Source organism: Diabrotica virgifera, chromosome 7 (genome assembly GCF_917563875.1).
Source record: "Diabrotica virgifera virgifera chromosome 7, PGI_DIABVI_V3a".
NCBI classification, from domain to species: Eukaryota; Metazoa; Arthropoda; class Insecta; order Coleoptera; family Chrysomelidae; genus Diabrotica; species Diabrotica virgifera.
In genome coordinates, this window is record NC_065449.1 from 139867482 (window position 1) to 139887721 (window position 20240).

A 20240-nucleotide genomic window follows, 5' to 3' on the forward strand; every position below is an offset into this window, starting at 1 on the left:
CTGCCCGACGCGTAGCGGAGGGCAGTAATCATTCAAGGGAGGAAAAGGCACTTTACTCCCATGTTATACATATGGTTTTTCCACCTTCCTCAAATAACAAGTCATTTTTTCATTTTTACTTAATTTATTTATATAACTAACCAACAAAATTTATTAGAACTAAAACTAAGAAGTACGTACAATATAACTGTCAACTGTCAAATATAAGTCAAATTAATAATGTAAACATTGTTACATCAAAATAACAATTTACTGTTTTTTACCATTCTGCAAAATACAGAGTGTTTTATAAATAAACGTTAAAATGTATAGAAACTTACGTAATAGAAAATAGATATTGTACAGGGCGTCAATAATTTACATTTCATGAATGAAATACCATGACGTCACTTTTACTTTTCCTCCCTAGGGAGGAAAAATATTTTCCTCCCTAGGGAGGAAAAGTACAACTTTGCTCCCTACAATCAGGTCCGGTAAAGTATACTTTCGGTAGAGGTAGGTGGAAAAATAATTTTTTTAATGTTTAAAGAATTAAAATTCTGTTGTTAAGGCGGCTGCACAATTGCCCGGGAACGGGAACGAGAACGGAAACGGGAACGGGAAAAAAGTTAACCTCTATGTAAATTAATGTTGTAGATGCACAATAACCGAGAACGAGAAGCTGTCCGGTAATGGGAACGGGAAAGTTGACCATGTTTTAACTTTCTCGTTCCCGTTGTATTCCCGGAACCAATCAGAAGGCAATATTAAAAATTGTACTGTCAAATGCCCAATAAAAATTTGTTATTAGAAGTGTGTGATCAAGTTTTAGTGAAAATTCCACACCTGTAATTTTGAACCAATCAAAATACGTTATTTTGACAGATCACCATGGCAACGGAGGTATTTTATCGGAAATTTTTTGCTCGTGGGGTACCCAACAGCGAATTATAGTGGAAATTTTTTGACGTTTACAATAACAGAACATTTTTGACAGACTGGTTTTTATTTGTTTACATAATTTAGTTTTGATTCATTTTCTATCACTTGTAGTTACTCAAAACTTATGTAAAATTGAAGAATATACTATTTTCTATCTTGAAATGGTATTCCCATGCAACTACAATGAGTAGAAATTACGAATTTGAAAGCCTAAATAATTGCTGACAAAGCTATGGCGCGCTATTAATCTGTTCATGCAGCTTTGGATTTTCAAATGCAAATTTGGTGTGGAATTTTCTTACCGAATACCACGCGAAGTCAAATTAATATCCGGAAATTTTTTTTTGATCATGAATATTTTTAGAAAATTTCCCTCGTCTGCGACTCGGGAAATTTTCAAAATATTCATGATATCAAAAAAATTTCCGGAAATAATTTGACCTCTAGTGGTATTACTAGTGACAATTTTTATACATTTTGCATTAAAATAAATGACGAACGATTGATTTCTTTATTGGAAAAATGTCCTCATCTGTATGATTGATGTAGATCATAGTACGTAGGTACTTATATGGTAATTAGATACAAAAATGATAATATGCTTTTTATCGTTATGCTGACAAACCTTTGCGATTGCACACATATTGTGTAAATTAGTTCCAAGATCATAAAAAACGAAAATATTAAAAGCTCGTCGTCAAATAAATCCATATTTTTAGAGTTAACAGACATGTTCTTTTAATAAAATTAGAAAAAGATCGTTCCACAAACTTTATTTTGAGAAGAAAAATAATTAATAGCACAAGTGACAGTGACACAAAACAGCTGTTTACCATTTAATTGTAAATCTGCTGATGCTTTCAGTTTCCGTTCTCGTTCCCGTTTCCGTTCTCGTTTCCGTTCCCGGTCAATTGTGCAGCCGCCTTTATAGGGCAGTCAGTGAGGGTATGTGGCTCCGAATTCCATCCTACTATATCGATTTACGTGATATTTTCACAGTAAGTAGGAAATAGCCCGAGAAACAAAGTCTACCCTATGCCGATGTGTGCTTTTGTCTTGGGGGCGGTTCCCACCCCTTCTCGGGCGTGGAAAATTATTTTTTGCTTAAATAACTACGGAAGTTGCTAGAGAACCTAATACTAAGCAAAAACTGTTCTATAATTTTTTTTTCGAAAACTCAATATTTTTGAGTTATTCCTGTTTGAAAATTGGATATTTTCATTGAAACGTAACACCTTTTCAAACGGTTTTTGGCGAATACCTTAAAAACTATGCATCTAACTAAAAAACTATATAAAACATTTTTGTAGCTTATAAAATAACAAAGAGATTCTTTCCTTTATGAATCTTCTAGTTATAAGTGAAAAAAAAAACTTTTTTTCTTGGTGCATGCTCAAATCAGTGTATTTAACTTGAAATAACAGAGAAACGGTCGATTTTAGGTGTATAATGCTACCAATAACTTTTGTTATGCTTGAAAAGATCTATAAATTAAGCAATATTAAATGTCGATTACATTTAAACTATGCGAGATAAACTGTAAAAAATTTGATGACTAACGTATTTTAAGAAAAATATGAGAAGTATATTTAACCCCTCATCCACAAGAATTTAAATGCATCGTTTTCCTTCTACAATACGTTTTACTATAGTGTTCTTTTTATGTTCGAAAAGTTGGGCATGTTTAAAATGAATGGTTTTTGAAAAATATAAGATCAAATTATTGAGCGCATATATAAATTTTCTTAAAAATCTTCCTATTTCTCCATATAACTCGAAAATGATAGGAGATGCCAAAAAAGATGCCATACAAAAATGTAGGTTTCTTCTAGATAAACATTTTGATTTAATTTTTTATAACAGTAACTCTTATCATTTTCAAGTTACATGGAGAAAAAGGAAGATTTTTAAGAAAATTTAAATATGCGCTCTATAATTTGATCTTATTTTTTTCAAAAACCATTCATTTTAAACTCGCTCAAACTTTTTGAACATAAAAATAACACTGTAGTAAAATGTATTGTAGTAGGAAAACGATGCATTTAAATTCTTGTGGATGGGGGGTAATATATGTACTTCTCAATTTTTTTCTTAAAATTCGTTAGTCATCAATTTTTTACAGCATATTTCGCTTAGTTTGAATGTAATCGACATTTAATATTGCATATTTGAAAGGACTTTTCAAGCACAATAAAATGTATTGGTAGCATTATACACCTAAAATCGACCGTTTCTCTGTTATTTCAAGTTGAATACACTGATTTGAGCATGCACCATGCACCAAAAAACAAACTCTTTTTACCTACCATATCTCTTTTTGTGTTATAACTAGAAGATTGAAGAAGGAACAAATCTCTTTGATTTTTTATGAGCTACAAAAATGTTTTAAATAATTTTTTTAGTTAGATGCACTGTTTTTAAGGTATTCGCAAAAAACCGTTTGAAAAGGTGTTATATTTCAATGAAAATGGCCAATTTTCAACCACGAATAACTCAAAAAGTATTAAGTTTTCGAAAAAAAAATTATAGACCAGTTTTTGCTTAGAATTAGGTTCTCTAGGAACTTCCGTAGTTGTTTAACCAAAAAATTTTCCACCCCCGAGAAGGGGTGGGAACCGCCCCCAAGACAAAAGCACACATCGGTATAGGGTAGACTTTGAATAAGGAGATATTTTCAGGTTATTCCTAAAATTTCATTAAAATCCATGCGGTAGGATAGAATTCGGAGGTAATAGCCTGTTCTTGCTCTCATTGACTGCCCTATTATCGATAGAATGTAATACAATAAATACCTAAATAAATTATTTGTTTGCACGATTATTTGAATTTTATATATAATAATATCGTCCCACTAAGGGTACCCTGCCATAGGCTTATAAAAAAATGAATTAATTTTTTTAACGTTTAGGTAATAAAAATTTTATATTGTTCTATAGAAAATGTTCCCCCTTTATGAAAATGCTCATTGCGGTTGTGATTTTCAAAGCGTGCTTAGGTTAAAAAAAGCACGCCACTTTGGTGCCGTACGCAACGAAGCGCTTCAAGCCATGTTTTTGGGAAAAACACAGAAAAAATCAGTCCTCAAGTACCTGCCGTCAAAGCCACTAACTACTTACGTAATAAAAACCTTTTTATTAAGAGGATCGGTACGTATTTTCGGCTGCTATGCTATTCAAATGGGGATTAATTTTTTTCGAATCCTGAGAAAACTAATAAGTATTATTGAAAAATTTAAACGCAGAATGAAAGATTACGTTATTGGCGAGGGCCGAAAGTCCCTGAGAACTTCTGTAATGTTTATTTTAATAAGTTACAGGGGTGAAAAACTAAGAGAAAATTTAGTATGATTTTTAATATCAAATATCTCATTCAAAATAAACTTTTTATTTATTCTAAGGGACTTTCGGCCCTCGATAATAATTTAGTCTTTCATTCTGCATTTAAATTTTTCAAAAATATTTATTGGTTTTTTAAGGATTTGAAAAAAATGAGCACAATGCCGTGGTAATATTTTCCAAATCTATCTTTGTCTTACAATGCACCCAGCTGAATATAATATTGTCAGCATATAGTGTCAGTCAGACACTGACAGTCAGTGACAATTTTAAATATTTGACATTGCATCGGGAATATTTTGAGTTATTAACAGAGGCGTAGCTACCGCCGTATCAGCCATATCAATTATACGGGGCCCCCGACATTGAGGGGCCCCAGCGCGGCATGTCGAAACAAAATTCTATTCAAAAAATTGAACAAAATATTTTACAATTACTTCACTAATAAAACGCTTTGAACAGTATGTATTGTTTGTATATCGACATTTTCGTGAAATGGATTTTTTATCTACATACAAACTATATTTATGCACAGGTACCTATCTATTTTCTGCCTCTCGCCTTTTTATAACTACAGAGCTTTTTTGTTTTCAAGCTAATTATTTTTATTATTGTCCGTTGGCTGTGTGTGAGACATTGTGTAATGTTAATGCCAAATTGCAATATTTGTAATCGCTTTACCTTTGAATATTTGAAAAATTGAAACACTGAGTATTGTTTGCTTATATTTTCGTGTAATCTGTTCTTTATCTATAAATTGTATTAAGGTATATCTATGTATTTGCCAGTCGCTCGCCGTTAAAGTACAGAGTTTCTTTGTTTACGTTCATTTTCAATGTTCATTTACCCTTAGCTTGAAAAAACTGAATCTGTTTTAAAATAATGAGTCTCAACAATTCAAATCTATTTTTCGACTTTGGTTTATTAAAGTTTATTAGGTTTATTATTATTATTTATATTTGGGTGTTATACGCAGAACTTTTTAGTTCTTAAGGTTGTATTATGCAATTTACAATCTACACTCACCGGCAGAGAAAACGGGCACCCCAAAAAATGGGTCATTTTTAATGTCTTGTATTTCCTAAACCTGATGTCCGATTTAAGTAATTTTTTAATATGTTATAGCCTTATTCTTTATAAATATCGCTGTAATAATATTGTTGCTAGACAGGTACATTGTCATTGTATACAGGGTGTACGAATCAAACTGTGTATTTTTCTCAAACTTTGGAACACCCTGTGGAATGTTCTAGCTTTTATAAAATACTAAAATTAAAACCCAACTATAGCCACAGATTTTCTTAACATTCTGTTTTTTTATTCATTCGCTTATGTTGGATAATAAAAAAGTTATGCACTTTAACAACTACCCCTGTTTTTCGTCAATACAGGGTGTTTTTCAATAAGTACGGTAAGCTTTAAGGGGTAATTCTGCATGATAAAATAATGACAGTTTGCTTTATAAACTTATGCCCGCAAATACTTCGTTTGTTGTTCTTACAAACTGACGATTTATTTATTGCTCTAAAACGGTTTGTGATATGCAAATGAAATTTGGTAGATTTTAAGAGCTAGTTATTGCGCATTTTTTGGCATACAATTGAGAATTTTATATTCACCATTGGCGTGCATACGGGATATATTTAAAATATTTATACCCGTATGCACGCCAATGGTGAATATAAAATTCTTAATTGTATGCCAAAAAATGCGCAATAACTACCTCTTAAAATCTACCAAATTTCATTTGCATATCACCAACCCTTTTAGAGAAATAAATAAATCGTCAGTTTGTAAGAAAAATTTCAACACCCCCTATCTCGGAAACGAAGCATTTGCGGGCATACGTTTATAAAGCAAACTGTCATTATTTTATCATGCAGAATTACCCCTTAAAGTTTGCCGTACTTATTTAAAAACACCCTGTATTAACGAAAAACAGGGGTAGTTGTTAAAGTGCTTAACTTTTTTATTATCCAACATAAGCGAATGAATAAAAAAAAAGAATGTTAAGAAAACCTGAGGCTATAGTTTGGTTATAATTTCAGTATTTTATAAAAGCTAGAACATTCCACAGGGTGTTCCAAAATTTGAGAAAAAAACACAGTTTGATTCGTACACCCTGTATACAATGACAATGTACCTGTCGAGCAACAATATTATTACAGCGATATTGATAAAGAATAAGGCTATAACATATTAAAAAAATTACTTAAATCGGACATCAGGTTTAGGAAATACAAGACATTAAAAATGACCCATTTTTGGGGTGCCCGTTTTCTCTGCCGGTGAGTGTATTTAAATTTTTCAATATACAGTTTCATTAATAATTGGAAATAATTTAACTGTAGCTTCGTGGTCCCAAAATATTAAGATTTAACTCAAATCACCTAGTCTGAAAATGCTTCCTAAGGAGCTAGAGCTCTTTGAAGAAGGCGTCTTGTAATTAGTTTTTTTAAATATCTCCAGAACACTTCCATTTAGAGAAACGAAAACTTCTACGCCTATTTATATTCCAGAGATTAATAGTCTCCATAAATTGTGAATTTCTAGTACAGGTCATAGGCGTCCGTTTTGGGTAGGGCAACGGTTGTTTTATCGCATATCCTTTTTGTCTGTAACTTTTAGCCTTTTGGACACTGGAGTATTAAATTGGGAAACATTCTAGTAATAAAAGGTACTCTTGATTTAAGTCGGTCGGATACACCGTTTTCTAGAAATGTCGATCTGAAAATTTTGTGTTTTTAATTTGAGAAAACTTTTCAAAAAAAGCCACGAAAACAAAAAACGAAAACTGGTACGTTTATTTCAGAGATGAATCTTTTTTTGACACTAGATTTTAAATTATGAGGTATTCTAGTATTAAAAGTTACTCTTGCTTTAGGTCGGTAAAATACACCGTTTTTTTTTCTGAAAATTTTTTCAAATTTTGTTCAAATTTAAAAAACAAAACATTTTCAAATCGATTTTTCTATAAAACGGTTTATCCTACCGACTTAAAGTAAGAGTAACTTTTAGTATAGTCGATTCGCTGATCTGAGACACAACTGTCTACACTACAATCACAATAAAAATGCACTATATAGAAACAAACAAACCAAGACACGTTGAATGTTCGAGGAGCACTCTCAAATCATGATTTGGGAGTGCTCCTCATGCTTGTTTATTTCTAGTGCATCTTTATTGTGATTGTAGTGTAGACAGTTGTGTCTCAGATTAGTGAGTCGACTACACTAGAATACCTCACGATTTAATAATCCAGTGTAACAAATGCTTAAAAGTAACAGACAAAAAAGTTATGCCATAAAATAACCGTTGCCCTACCCAACGAGGACGCATATGGCTGGTACTAGAAATTCGCAATTTATAAAATCGATTTATCTCTGGAAGATAAATAGACGTACCAATTTTCGTTTTTCTAAATAGAAGTGTTCTAGAGGTATTTAAAAAAATACTAATTAAAAGACACCATCTTCAAAGAACTCCAGCTCCCTTAGGAAGCATTTTCGGAGTAGATGATTTGGATTAACCCTTAATATTTTGAGGCCAGGAATCTACAGTTAAAATATTTCCAATTATTAATGAAACACCCTGTACTGTTTTGTTTTATTTCATTATCTTTTATTTTGTAATAATATTGACGATTTATGTAATTTCAGTAAACTGTATTTGTCATTGTTTTTTCCTAATCTTTGTAAGCTTTGTCCACAAAATTGTAAAACTTTTGTTAAACATTTTTTTAGCACTATGTCATATCAGTGGTGGCTGGTGGAAGAGGGCCCCGCGACAAACTTTGATATGGGGCCCCTGTGGGGCTAGCTACGCGACTGGTTATTAATTAAATATTATTAATATATAATTGATTTAAGACGTGAATTTAATAAAAAGTTATTTATTGTGTATTATTTGTGGAAGATCCAAGCAGAGAATACATCAGGATAATAATATATTCTGTGATCGAAGTATTTTGTTATTAAAGATGTTCAAAATTGTAAGCGTTCCATAAGAACAATATATTATTAAAAAATCACTTTAACACTTTTCCTCTTTTCTCGATTGAGTATTAGTTTTTGTTGTACAAATAAATTATTACAATCACTGAATACATAGTTAGTGAAAAAATTATCACATTTATTAACTGAATTAATAATTTGCAATTTTAAAAATAACAGTTATCCAAGAACATTCAAAAGCCATCTCTTTAAATTAATGATGACATTTTCAAGTAGAATGACATTGTAGTAATGTTTACATATCCATACCAGTGTGAATTTTACTACACGTAATTTGCCGTGTAAAGACAGAAAAAGTAGGGATACACGTAAAATATTTGCGAATTATGTACCCATAGCCTTAAACGTTAATGAGGAATTATTATTTAAATAAATTATTAAAATATTTGAATTACTTAATTGACTAAGAGTGCAGAGTGTTTAAAGGGATTAATAAATTAATTATTAAAAAGTTACTACGCAAGTTAAATTCAAATTAATATACAGCATGGTGCAAATGAAAGGAATAAAATCGTTATTTCGTAAACTGACGACTTTAAGGAAAAATCCCGAAACGGGTTGAGGGTGATACGAGTGACGTCATTCATCTGGGCGTGATGACGTATTCGATGATTTTTTTAAATGAGAATATGGGTCGTGTGTCAGCTTATTTGAAAGGATATTCAGTTCTCTATTTAATAATGTAAACACTAACTTTATTATTTATACAGGGTGACCAAAAAAACTTTTTTGAATTAAATTAATTGACATAAAAAGAAGAATTTAAGTAATTTATTTACTTCAAAATATATTTTACTGCTGTTAGAAAACAGAAAAAAATGTTTCAGATATAAACATTACCTTTCACTTAAATTCAATGTTCAAGCCAGCTCCTGCCAGCCACCTGCCTCTTGAAAGTTTGAACATTTAATTTAAGCGACAAGCAATGTTTATTTTTCGAAAAAACATTTTTTTCCGTTTTCTGGAAGTAAAGTATATTTTGAATTAAATAAATTACATACATTATTTTTTTTGTAAATTAATTTATTTCAAAAAATGTTTTTGTTCACCTTGTATAAATAATAATGTTAATGTTTATACTACTGAATAGAGAATTGAATAACCTTTCAAATAACCAAATTACAATAAAGTCTAAGTGATTTACTGTATACCATAATTAAAAAACTTACACAGAAGTAAAAAACTTCGGTTTGTATAATGGTATAAAATTCTATTAAAAACTTTTCAAAAAGTCATCCAAATAGATTATAGAAAAACATCAGAATGTTTTCGATCTAGTCAGATCATCTTCAGTGACATTCTGTGTAGTAATTAAAACTAGCCCCCTAGTTGATATATATTATATAGTCTTCAAAATTAGATAATTATTTATTAAAATTTTACTTTTGAAATGCGGCACAATGTCGATGTTAATAGATTTGACTATTAGTACTCAAAACCAGCATGGCTTCCCTGCTCGACAAACTGAAAGGGTACTTTGTTACGTTTAAATTTTGTGCAAAAGCACAAATATAATTTGTCATAAATATAAATTAAATATTTACTGTACTGGCCTAACATCTTTTGTGTTATGGGTCGTAAAGGTATAATTGTATCAGTATGGCCAAATACGTTTCTGGTGGTATTAAACAGTAATTAGTAACTAATTATTTAAGTGTATTTGGGCCCTACCTGTAGGCAACACACATTGTTTTATATATTTATTTATTAGATGTTTAAATGAGCCGCTTATACATTAGGGCTAATTGATCTAAGCATTGGCGACACTGTTGTGGAAGCCGAAGAATTTCCTTCCGTAGAGGAGGTCCGAGGGGACATTTTTGGAATGTGTTAGTGAGACATGGTGAAAGGCAAAGTTTGAAAAGGGCGTGATAGCAAATATTCTGGATGAATCCTACCTCGTGCTGAGGGATATTATTGCACACCCCTCTATAAGGGCTACCTATTGTGTTGAGTGTTCCTAGGTCAGCCTATCCTCAAGGGATAAAGTTATTTGTCATCTCCTGCCGGTCTGATGTCCCGTTGACTATATTGGACTCCTGGACTATATGGGAATTTGGAAGTTTTCGAAGATATTGTGAATTGTATAAAAACCCCAGTTCAATCATTGGTGTAATTTGCTGGGTAAGTTATGTATAATTTTTTGTATTAATTTTTTTGGTTGTCATCATTCTATTTTTTTATGTCATTTTTTTGGTTTAGCTTTCTTCTTGAACGTTATTTAAATAATAGATAATTAAAGAATGGTTTTTGTATCTAAACTTTCTAGTTTCAATGAATTCTTAGTTACTACAACTTTGTAAAAAAAGTTTAATTGGAGGAAGCTTATACTTTATGAAATAAAAAAGATATGATCCTGATTTCTCCGTATTGTTTTAGGGTTTTTTTTGATCCGGGTTTGAAGAATTATTATTGTGTTGGGTATGAAGAATCATTTTTATTTTCTGGTATAAAGATTTATTTCTATTTCCTGGTATGCAGAACATTTCTACCTATTTTTCCTGGTAGAGGGACTTGTAAGCAGAACTGTCTTTCATGGTAGAGGGACTTTTCCTCTCTATAAATGGACTTTTGATTTCGTGTACGTTGATATTTCCTACTGAACATATCTTACGTGGACATGTGGAAATCCTACCGGCTTTCTGTAAAGGCCATATCGACGGCGGAGGAAAAAATGCTATGTTATTAAATTCAGATAAGTTTAGTTGTATGGTCGGACGGTAAGTTCTTATAAAACTTTTTTATTTACTTGCCTGGTTTCAAACAATATCTACTATTATTATTTAATATTAGGCCAGGTATTGACCACTATTTTAAATTAATTAATTGTAATTTGTGTAATTGATAGTATATTTAACCCTACATATATGACATCAAATATTTATCTTGACGGTCCCATATCTGATCAGATACGCAGGGCTTGGTATAGCGTACATCTACACCTCTTCTTAATTTTATTGTTACAGCGGAGAATAATGTTATATAAAATTTATTATTGCAAAACTGACTTATGTTTTACAGGTTGTTTAATTTATATTTTAATTATGCTGAAAATATGTTATGTTTTACAGGTTGTTTAATTTATATTTTTAAAATGAGGAATTTATGTACATGTTATTGTTAAATTTTATTAGTTTCATTTTTATTTTTTTTTTAAAAGAGGTACATTTGTTCGATTGGTATTTATTTATTATTTTGTTTGTTAGGACTTACCGATTCCGTTATTCCTTTCATTCATTTGTTTTACGTATTAGAAGAGTCAATACATGTTTGGTTTACTTTAAGGCTCGTTTTATTCCTTGTCTGTTCCTAAAATAAAACATTCATAGCCGGGGGGGTAGTCCGTTGGAACGGACTGGCGCCCAATATTACATCAGATTTAGGTCTATAAAGAACTCCGACCCACTCCGCTGCCTGACAGGGTTCAGCTAGCCGGACATACCCCTATGTCCCCCCTTCTACTTGTAAGTAACTTGAAGGGTGGGGGTGACAACTTGTCAAGACAAGTTCGAGGTCAAGACTAAATTCGATCTGTGTCACTCGTCTTGACAAGTACCCCTTCAGTTTGTCGAGCAGGGAAGTCATGCTGCTTTTGAGTACTAATAGTAAAATCCATTAACATCGACGTTGTGTCGCATTCCAAAAGTATAATTTTAATAAGTAATTATGTAATTTTTTAAGACTATATAATATCAACTAGTGGGCTAGTTTCAATTACTACACAGAATGTCACTGAAGATGATCTGACTAGATCGAAAACGTTCTGATGTTTCTATAATCTAGTAGGATGACTTTTTTAAAACTTTTTAATAAAATTTTATAACATTATACAAACCGAAGTTTTTCACATCTATGTAAGTTTTTCAAATAAACCTAATTCTCATTTAATCACAATTATTAAAAAAAAATCGACCTCTTTCGGGATTTTCCCGTAAAGTCGACAGTTTAAGAAATGACGAATTTGTTCCTTTCATTTGCATCATACTGTATATTAATTTGAATTTGAATTTTATAATTTGATGAGTACGTAGTAACTTTTTAATGATTCATTTATTAATCCCTTTAAACACTGCACTCTTTAGGTTGCAATATTTAATCAATTAAGTAATTCAAATAATTTAATAATTTACTTAAATAATAATTCCTCATTAACGTTTAATAAAAAGATTTTTAAAATAATAATGTATACCATTTTTATTCAGTTGCAATGCGAACCAAAACTGTCTTATTTTTTACTTAGTTCAGAGAGCGTAACCAGCACTCTTATCGACGATTTCACCACTTTTTAGTGGTTCTTCAGAGAATGCATAGGTTAGGTTGCTATCTCTGTCCCAAGTAGAAATTTTCGACTCTATTAGTCCACACATTGCAACTGACGAGATGGTAGTAGGTGCGTAGCGGCACCTGCTAAATAAAAGTCAAAGTTTTCATCCTAAAAAAAAAATTTAAAAATATTTTTAAAAGATGTTTAATTTAAACCTTATTGGAAAAATGCAAGCCAGATGGATGCTGAAGCGAAGAAGACAAGAGAGAATTCTATTGAAAGTTTTAGAATTCCCTCTTGTCTTCTTCGCTTAGGATCCATGTTATTTGAAATTTTTAGAAGCCATGGAGGTGTTACCAGGAAAATGGACCAATAAGTCTTCAATTAAATATCTTTTAAAATTTTTTTTATTACGTAAGTAGTTAGTGGCTTTGACGGCAGGTACTTGAGGACTGACTTTTCCTGAGTTTTTCCTAAAAACGTGGAAAACAAAAAAATCACAACCGCAACAAGCATTTTTATGAAAGGGGAAGATTTTCTATCAAACACTACAAAAATTTTATTTTTTAAACGTTAAAAAAAATTAATTTTATGATTTTTTTATAAGCCTATGGTAGGGTACCCTTAGTGGGATGATATTATTATACAGTGAGCACGTAAAGGTTGGAATAAATTCATTTTCTCGAAAATGGACGATTTTGGAAAAAAATCCCGAGACAGGTCAATTTTTATTTTTAAATTGCGACTTTTTGGCATATATATCATACTAGTTACGTCACCTATCTGGGCGTGATGACGTCATCTATGATTTTTTGAATGAGAATAGGGGTCGTGTGATAGCTCATTTGAAAGGTAATTCAATTCTATATTCAGTAACATAAACATTAACATAATTATTTATACGGGGTGTCCAAAAAATGTTTTTAATTAAATTTATTTAACTCAAAATACGTTTTACTGCTATCAGCAAACAGGAAATAATGTTTATTTGACAAATAAATTGTTGTTTGCTTAAATTCAATATTAATTCAGCCACCCATCTTCCTCTTGATATATTAAACATTTAATTTAAGCGAAAAGCAATGATTATTTTTCAAATAAACATTATTTTATGTTTTCTGAGACCAGTAAAATGTATTCTGAATTAAATTAATTACATGCATTCTTCTTTTCATGTCAATAAATATAATTAAAAACATTTTTTTGCACACCCTGTATAAAGAATTATGTTAATGTTTATATTACTGAATAGATAATTCAATTACCTTTCAAATGAGCTATCACAGGACTCCTATTTCCATTTAAAAAAATCATCGATGACGTCATCAAGCCCAGATGGGTGAAGTCACTAGTATGATATATATGCCAAAAAGGCGTAATTTAAAAATAAAAATTGACCTGTTTGGGATTTTTTTCCAAAATCGTCCATTCTCGAGAAAATTTATTTATTCCAACCTTTACGTGCTCACTGTATATGAAAATCAAATAATCGTTCAAACAAATCATTTGATTCAGTATTAATTGTATTACATTCTATCGATAACAACAAAATTTTAATTTTTTAAACATTGAAAAACTATTCTTTGACTGATTTTTGAGGATATTTAATAAAAACGTCGAAAAACGGGGTTTTTGTGCATGCTGTAGAAAAAAAGATAAGTTTTAATAGCTGATTTTGATTGTAAAGGTAAGAATACATATAAAAATGTAAATGATCATTAATTTAGCTGTTATAAGTCGAAAACTTCAGAAAAATGCCAAAAAAGCAGTTTTTTTCGATATTTAAGTATTTTCCACGTCGAAAATGATAATGATGCTGATGCCTATGTCGTTCGAAAGAACGGAGAAAAATTCACAAAAAACCATTATTTTAAAGTTGGCGAAAAATTTCCAACATAACCTAAAAAATTTCTGAATATTTTTAAAAAAATTTCCTGAGTTCAATTTTTAACCTAAAAATCTAAAAAAATCAGGCAGCTTTGTATTGTTAAGATACGCCTTCGTGAATTTTTTCAGATTTTTTTCAGCAATACAGCGTTTGAAAAAAAATTTTTCTACGGCGGTGCTAAAAGAACCACTTTCGCACGGCGTGCGTGAAAGTAAATTTTCCAGCACGGCGTGCGGGAAAGTAAAATACCTTGTAATGTGGCATTATAATATATTATAATACATGCAATAAACTAATATTTAGAATATATTTACTAATTTAATAAACGTATATTTACATAATATACGTATTAAAAAATAATCTTACGAATATCACACGACAGTAAGAATAAATAAGAAAATAATGCTTCATTTTTACTCAAATTTGGTTGTAATTGGGCAATAGCCACTCGAGCCCTGCGGGCTCTCTTGTCTACGACCCATTCTGTCATGAAATTATTCAATTAGCAAAATAATATTAAACGACTTTTTTGTGTTATTTGTTTATAAAAGACATCTCTCTTTTACAAAGATAAAATATAAAATACACTTATCTTACGACCGCGAACGATTCAAACTAATCGGACGTTACGAACCATTACGAAAGTGCCGGTCTCCAGTTGCGTCACGACTCCCCCTCCCTTCAGGATGCGTAATATATTTTCTTCTTATTTATAGCAAAGAATACTAACACGTGGGTGTGTTAGTATTCTTTGTTTATAGTATGATCGTATGATGTGTATGTATACATAAGTAGCATAGAACGTACGAAACGCGTATATAATAGCATATATACGCGCATATATTATTTTAAAAATTTTTGAACAAATAATTATCTGTTGTCCACTGCAACTAACACACTGTGCATTCACCCTAGGATATTTGTCAATCAAAAGACTTTTAAACATGGAAGAATCTTCAGGCCTGTCCTTTATAAATCTTAAAGATTCTACTTCACCTTTTGAGCTCGTTGCTGAATGGTTCCAGGAAGCGGGAAAATGTGGCGTAAATATGCATTTTTTTAATTTGGCTACATCTACAAAGTAAGTTTAACCCAGATCAGTACTTAATAATTCCTATGATTATTTTTTAATGATTTTAATTTCCAATCGTGTGGTAAGACTTTTGATCACGTCTTTAATTTTGTTCAATCAGATTATTATTATAATGGGAAAACCCTACTTAGTACAATATTATACTGAGCATAATAGTATATTATTTAACGAGCATGTAATGGCTATTACTCACTCTGATTAATTACGACACTCGCCTACGGCTCGTATCGCAAACTTCATCATCGTGAGTAATAGCCATCATTACATGCTCGTTGAATTAATATATTTTTTCTAAGACTTTTTGATTTTAATTAGTAAAAAATATAATTCTCAACTACTCGAGATTTAAATTATAATAATTTACAAAAATTCCTAAATGCTGTTTAACCCCTAATACGTGGCTGAATAATTGGTTGCCTACTATTACCAAATTCTTATGTATTATAAAAATACAACAAGAAATAGTCGATCCAAGTTATTTTTCGTTTCCGAAAAATTATAAGCATAAATTTGTACAATTCATACATTGTCAACGAATCTAATAAATAGGAAATGGCTATTACCGATGGACGTATTTCATTAAAGTTATAATGTATATTTACATTTAACTATATATAATAAATATAACTATACATACAGTGCAAGTCAAAAGTCCTTACCCCCTCTCATATTTTGAACGGTTATATAGACCAGTAAGTATCTCCGAAAAAACGTCTATTTTTGGATGTGAGAGGTGGCATTCGGATTTTTGCAGATAAAGTTAGGTGACACCTTCAGTAATAATAATTGACTTATGCTCCTTCTCAAATATGCCCGGAACATTAATAAAAAAATTAAAATATTTAAAAATTTCGAAAAACATCGATTTTTTTCTGCTTTCTTTGCTTATAACTTTAAAACGATTCGTTTTGGAACAAAGTCGTAGAGAAATAAAATAAAGATAATTGAATTTTTGACTGTAAAAATAGTAAATAGTTGACTGTAAGTTTATATGACTGGTAAAAATGTCTTAAGGTATTACCTTTTCTGCAATATAGCAATAAATACAAAACAAGGGGGCAAAATAGGTCTGTTGTTATTCAATATTTTTTACCCACTTTGGTGGCACTTAGAACCTTAGTAATTCGCTTAGGAAATTCTTTGTAACATACTTAAATCGTGTACCAAATTTCATTAAAATCGACCTAATAAATTTTGCATAATAAATTTGCAATCTAAATGTTTTTAGAAAAGTTCAAATTTTTAAAAATCTTTCTGAACAAAAACTAGACCATTTAGAAGTTGGCTAATTTTTTTACATATAAAGAGGTGCTCTACCTATTTTATACACTTTACAGAATTAAAATCGGATTATTTAAGGGGCCCCAGCAATGTTTTAAATTTATAAACAATTTTTTGGCTTATAAACAAATAGCTTTGTTTAATAATAAAAAAAATTAATTTTTAGCAATGCAAATAATTAAAACCGGTATAATTTGACTTAAACTTTCAAATGCTGTCAGCAGAATTGCTGTTTTATTTTTTAATCAAACGTTATTCGCTTTCAAAAATTGCAATTTCTCGATTTTTTGAAAGTTCCACCGCGTTTATCTCGAAAACTATGCATCCTACGAAAAAATTTGTAAGAACATTTTTTGCTTAGAATTACCCAAGAAATACAACAAAAATTTTATTTTGCGAAAAATCGATTTTATGTAATTCCTCAAGTTCTTTGTTTATAACAATCTTATCGACATCCGGATCAACTGTTACCCAAAAAATTCGTGTTCTACGGGTCAAAATACATAAAAAAATTTGGGTAAGTCCATCTAAATAAAGGAGCCCGTAGCATCCCCTCCTGGCCACAGCACTAATTTGTTTATAGGCCAAAAAATTGTTTATAACTTTAAAACATTGCTGAGGCTGCTTAAATAATCCGATTTCAATTCTGTAAAGTGAATTAGATAGGTGGAGTACTTCTTTATATGTAAAAAATTGACAAATCTTTGTATGTTCTAGTTTTTGTTATGCAAGATTTTAAAAAATTTTAATTTTTTAAAAAAAGTTTAGATTGCAAAATTATTATGCAAAAACAAGTAAGTCAATTTTAATGAAATTTGATGTACGGTTTTAGCACATTACAAAAATTTTCTAAGCGAATTAGGAAGGTTCCAAGTGTAACCTAAGTAATGGAAAATCATTGAATAAGGACAGGCTTGTTTTGCCCCCTTATTTTATATTTATTGCTATTTTGAAGCAAGGGTGATAAATTAAGACATTTTTAACCGATCGCATCTGATAGAAAATTTAATTATCTTTGTTTTATTCCTTTGTTCTAAAATGAATAGTTTTTAAGTTATAAGCAAAAAAAGTAGAAAAAAAAACGAAATTTTTTGAAATTTTTAAATATTTTATTTTTTTTTATTAATGTTTCGGGCATATTTGAGAAGGAGCATAAATCAATTGTTATTAATGAAGTTATCACCTAACTTTATCCGCAAAAATCTGAATGCCACCTCTCACATCCACCAAAAAACAGATCCTTACTGGTCTAATACCTATAATAGTGAAATTTGGAGGGAGGAAATAAACGGACGTAAGCTTTTTAACTAGTTATGACAGGTGACGTAATAGTGACAGATGACGTTACAGAGCCACTGTGACCGATAATTTTAAATGGGACCTTATGGCAAGTGATACCTCGTTTGAAAGGTATTCAAAATTCCTATTCAGTCATACTAATTTTTTTGGGTTTAAGTCGATTTTGATTTTGGTGAATAAATTAAATAAATAATATATTGTAGTTTCGCATTTAATTAATAAAAATTCAAATGTCCGCCTATGGTTTTTGTCAAAAAAGTTGACGTTTTTAAATTCTCTAGTAGTTTTTACGTCAACGTCAACATTTTTGACAAGTAATCATAGGCGGAATTTTGAATTTTTATTAATTAAATGCGAAACTACAATTTTATATTTATTTCATTTATTCATCGAAATTAGCTTAAACTTAAACAAAATTAGTATGAGTGAATAGGTATTTGCAATACCTTTCAAACAAGGTATCACTTGCCATAAAGCCCCATTTAAAATTATCTGTCACAGTGGCGCTGTAAAGTCATCTGTCACTATTACGTCACCTGTCGTAACTAGTTAAGAAGCCTACGTCCGTTTATTTCCTCCCTCCAAATTTCACTATTATTGGTATAACCGTTGTTAATTAGTTAATTCCAATTAACACAAACAAAATGCGCTAATGTCACTGTCGCTAAAAAAAAAAATTAATTATAAACGTCAAAATTTTTAGTAAACAAGATATAAACGTAAAAAATATACAGTCCATCCCAAACCCTTCTTTCAGTGCATCATAGTTTGTCGAATTTTCTCTATCGTGATTAATATAGGTACCTAGAACTCAGAAAATTATGTATTCTTGGACGGATAGTCTCCTACTTTCACAATGTGAAGGGGTAAAATTACAATTCTAATTCTAGGTTAGTATATTTCGACATTTTATCGTCGATGCACTGAAAGAAGGGTTTGGGATGAACTATACTGACATTGTTACAGTTAAAATTCCTTTAAAAAGGTTTTCGAAGTTAATTATTGATATAAATTACAATAACTAATGTATTAATAAAACAAGTCTAAGTAATGATATTTGCAGTTTATACACGATTAATATTAAAAGTGGCATGCGCCATTTTAGTCCTGTCGCCAGGAGGGGTACAACGGCCTCCTTTATTCAGATGGACTTACCCAAGTTTTTTTCATGTATTTTGACCCGTAGAATACGAATTTTTTGGGTAACAGTTGATCCGGATGTCGAGAAGATTGTTATTGACCAAGAACTTGAGGAATTACATAACAGAGATTTCTCGCAAAACAAAATATTTTTTTGTATTTTTTGGGTCATTCTAAGTAAAAAATGTTCTAACAAGTTTTCCCGTAGGATGCTCAGTTTTCGAGAGAAACGCGGTTGAACTTTCAAAAAATCGAAAAACTGCAATTTTTAAACCCGAATAACTTTTGATTAAAAAATAAAATAGCAATTCTGCTTAGCGCCTTTGAAAGTTCAAGTCAAATTATATCGGTTTTGATTATTTGCATTGCTAAAAATTTATTGTGTTATTGTTAAACAAAGCTACAAACACCTAGTGCGTGAGTGATGCTTTCTATGATTTCTCGTTTAAAATCGAACGAGTAGGTAGAATAGGTACTATACTAGTGCAATCGAGGCTATTTCTACGTAGCATGCGTTAAAACGCATGTAAAGGCACGGGAAACACTATGTGTTTATAGCTTTGTTAAACAATAAAAAAATAAATTTTTAGCAATGCAAATAATTAAAACCGATATAATTTGACTTAAACTTTCAAATGCGGTAAGCCGATTGGCTATTTTATTTTTTAATCAAAAGTTATTCGGGTTCAAAAATTGCAATTTTTCGATTTTTTGAAAGTTCAACCGCGTTGCTCTCGAAAACTGAGCATCCTACGGGAAAACTTGTTAGAACATTTTTTACTTAGAATGACCCAAAAAATACAAAAAAATGTTTTGTTTTGCGAGAAATCTCTGTTATGTAATTCCTCAAGTTCTTGGTCAATAACAATCTTATCGACATCCGGATCAACTGTTATCCAAAAAATTCGTATTCTACGGGTCAAAATACATGAAAAAAACTTGGGTAAGTCCATCTGAATAAAGGAGGCCGTTGTACCCCCCTGGCGACAGGACTATTTGAATCTAA

The 20240-nt window shown here is 30.7% G+C and overlaps 1 protein-coding gene across 2 annotated transcripts in view; it reads left to right on the forward strand.

The window, feature by feature from the left end:
- LOC126888061 (pyridoxine/pyridoxamine 5'-phosphate oxidase) overlaps positions 1-20240 on the forward strand; it is a 64250-nt gene that overhangs the window by 23652 nt on the left and 20358 nt on the right. For both annotated transcript variants that reach the window (XM_050656077.1, XM_050656078.1), the window contains exon 2: positions 15337-15502. In XM_050656077.1, coding sequence (XP_050512034.1) covers positions 15337-15502 — 166 coding nt within the window. The remainder of the gene's footprint in view (positions 1-15336; positions 15503-20240) is intronic.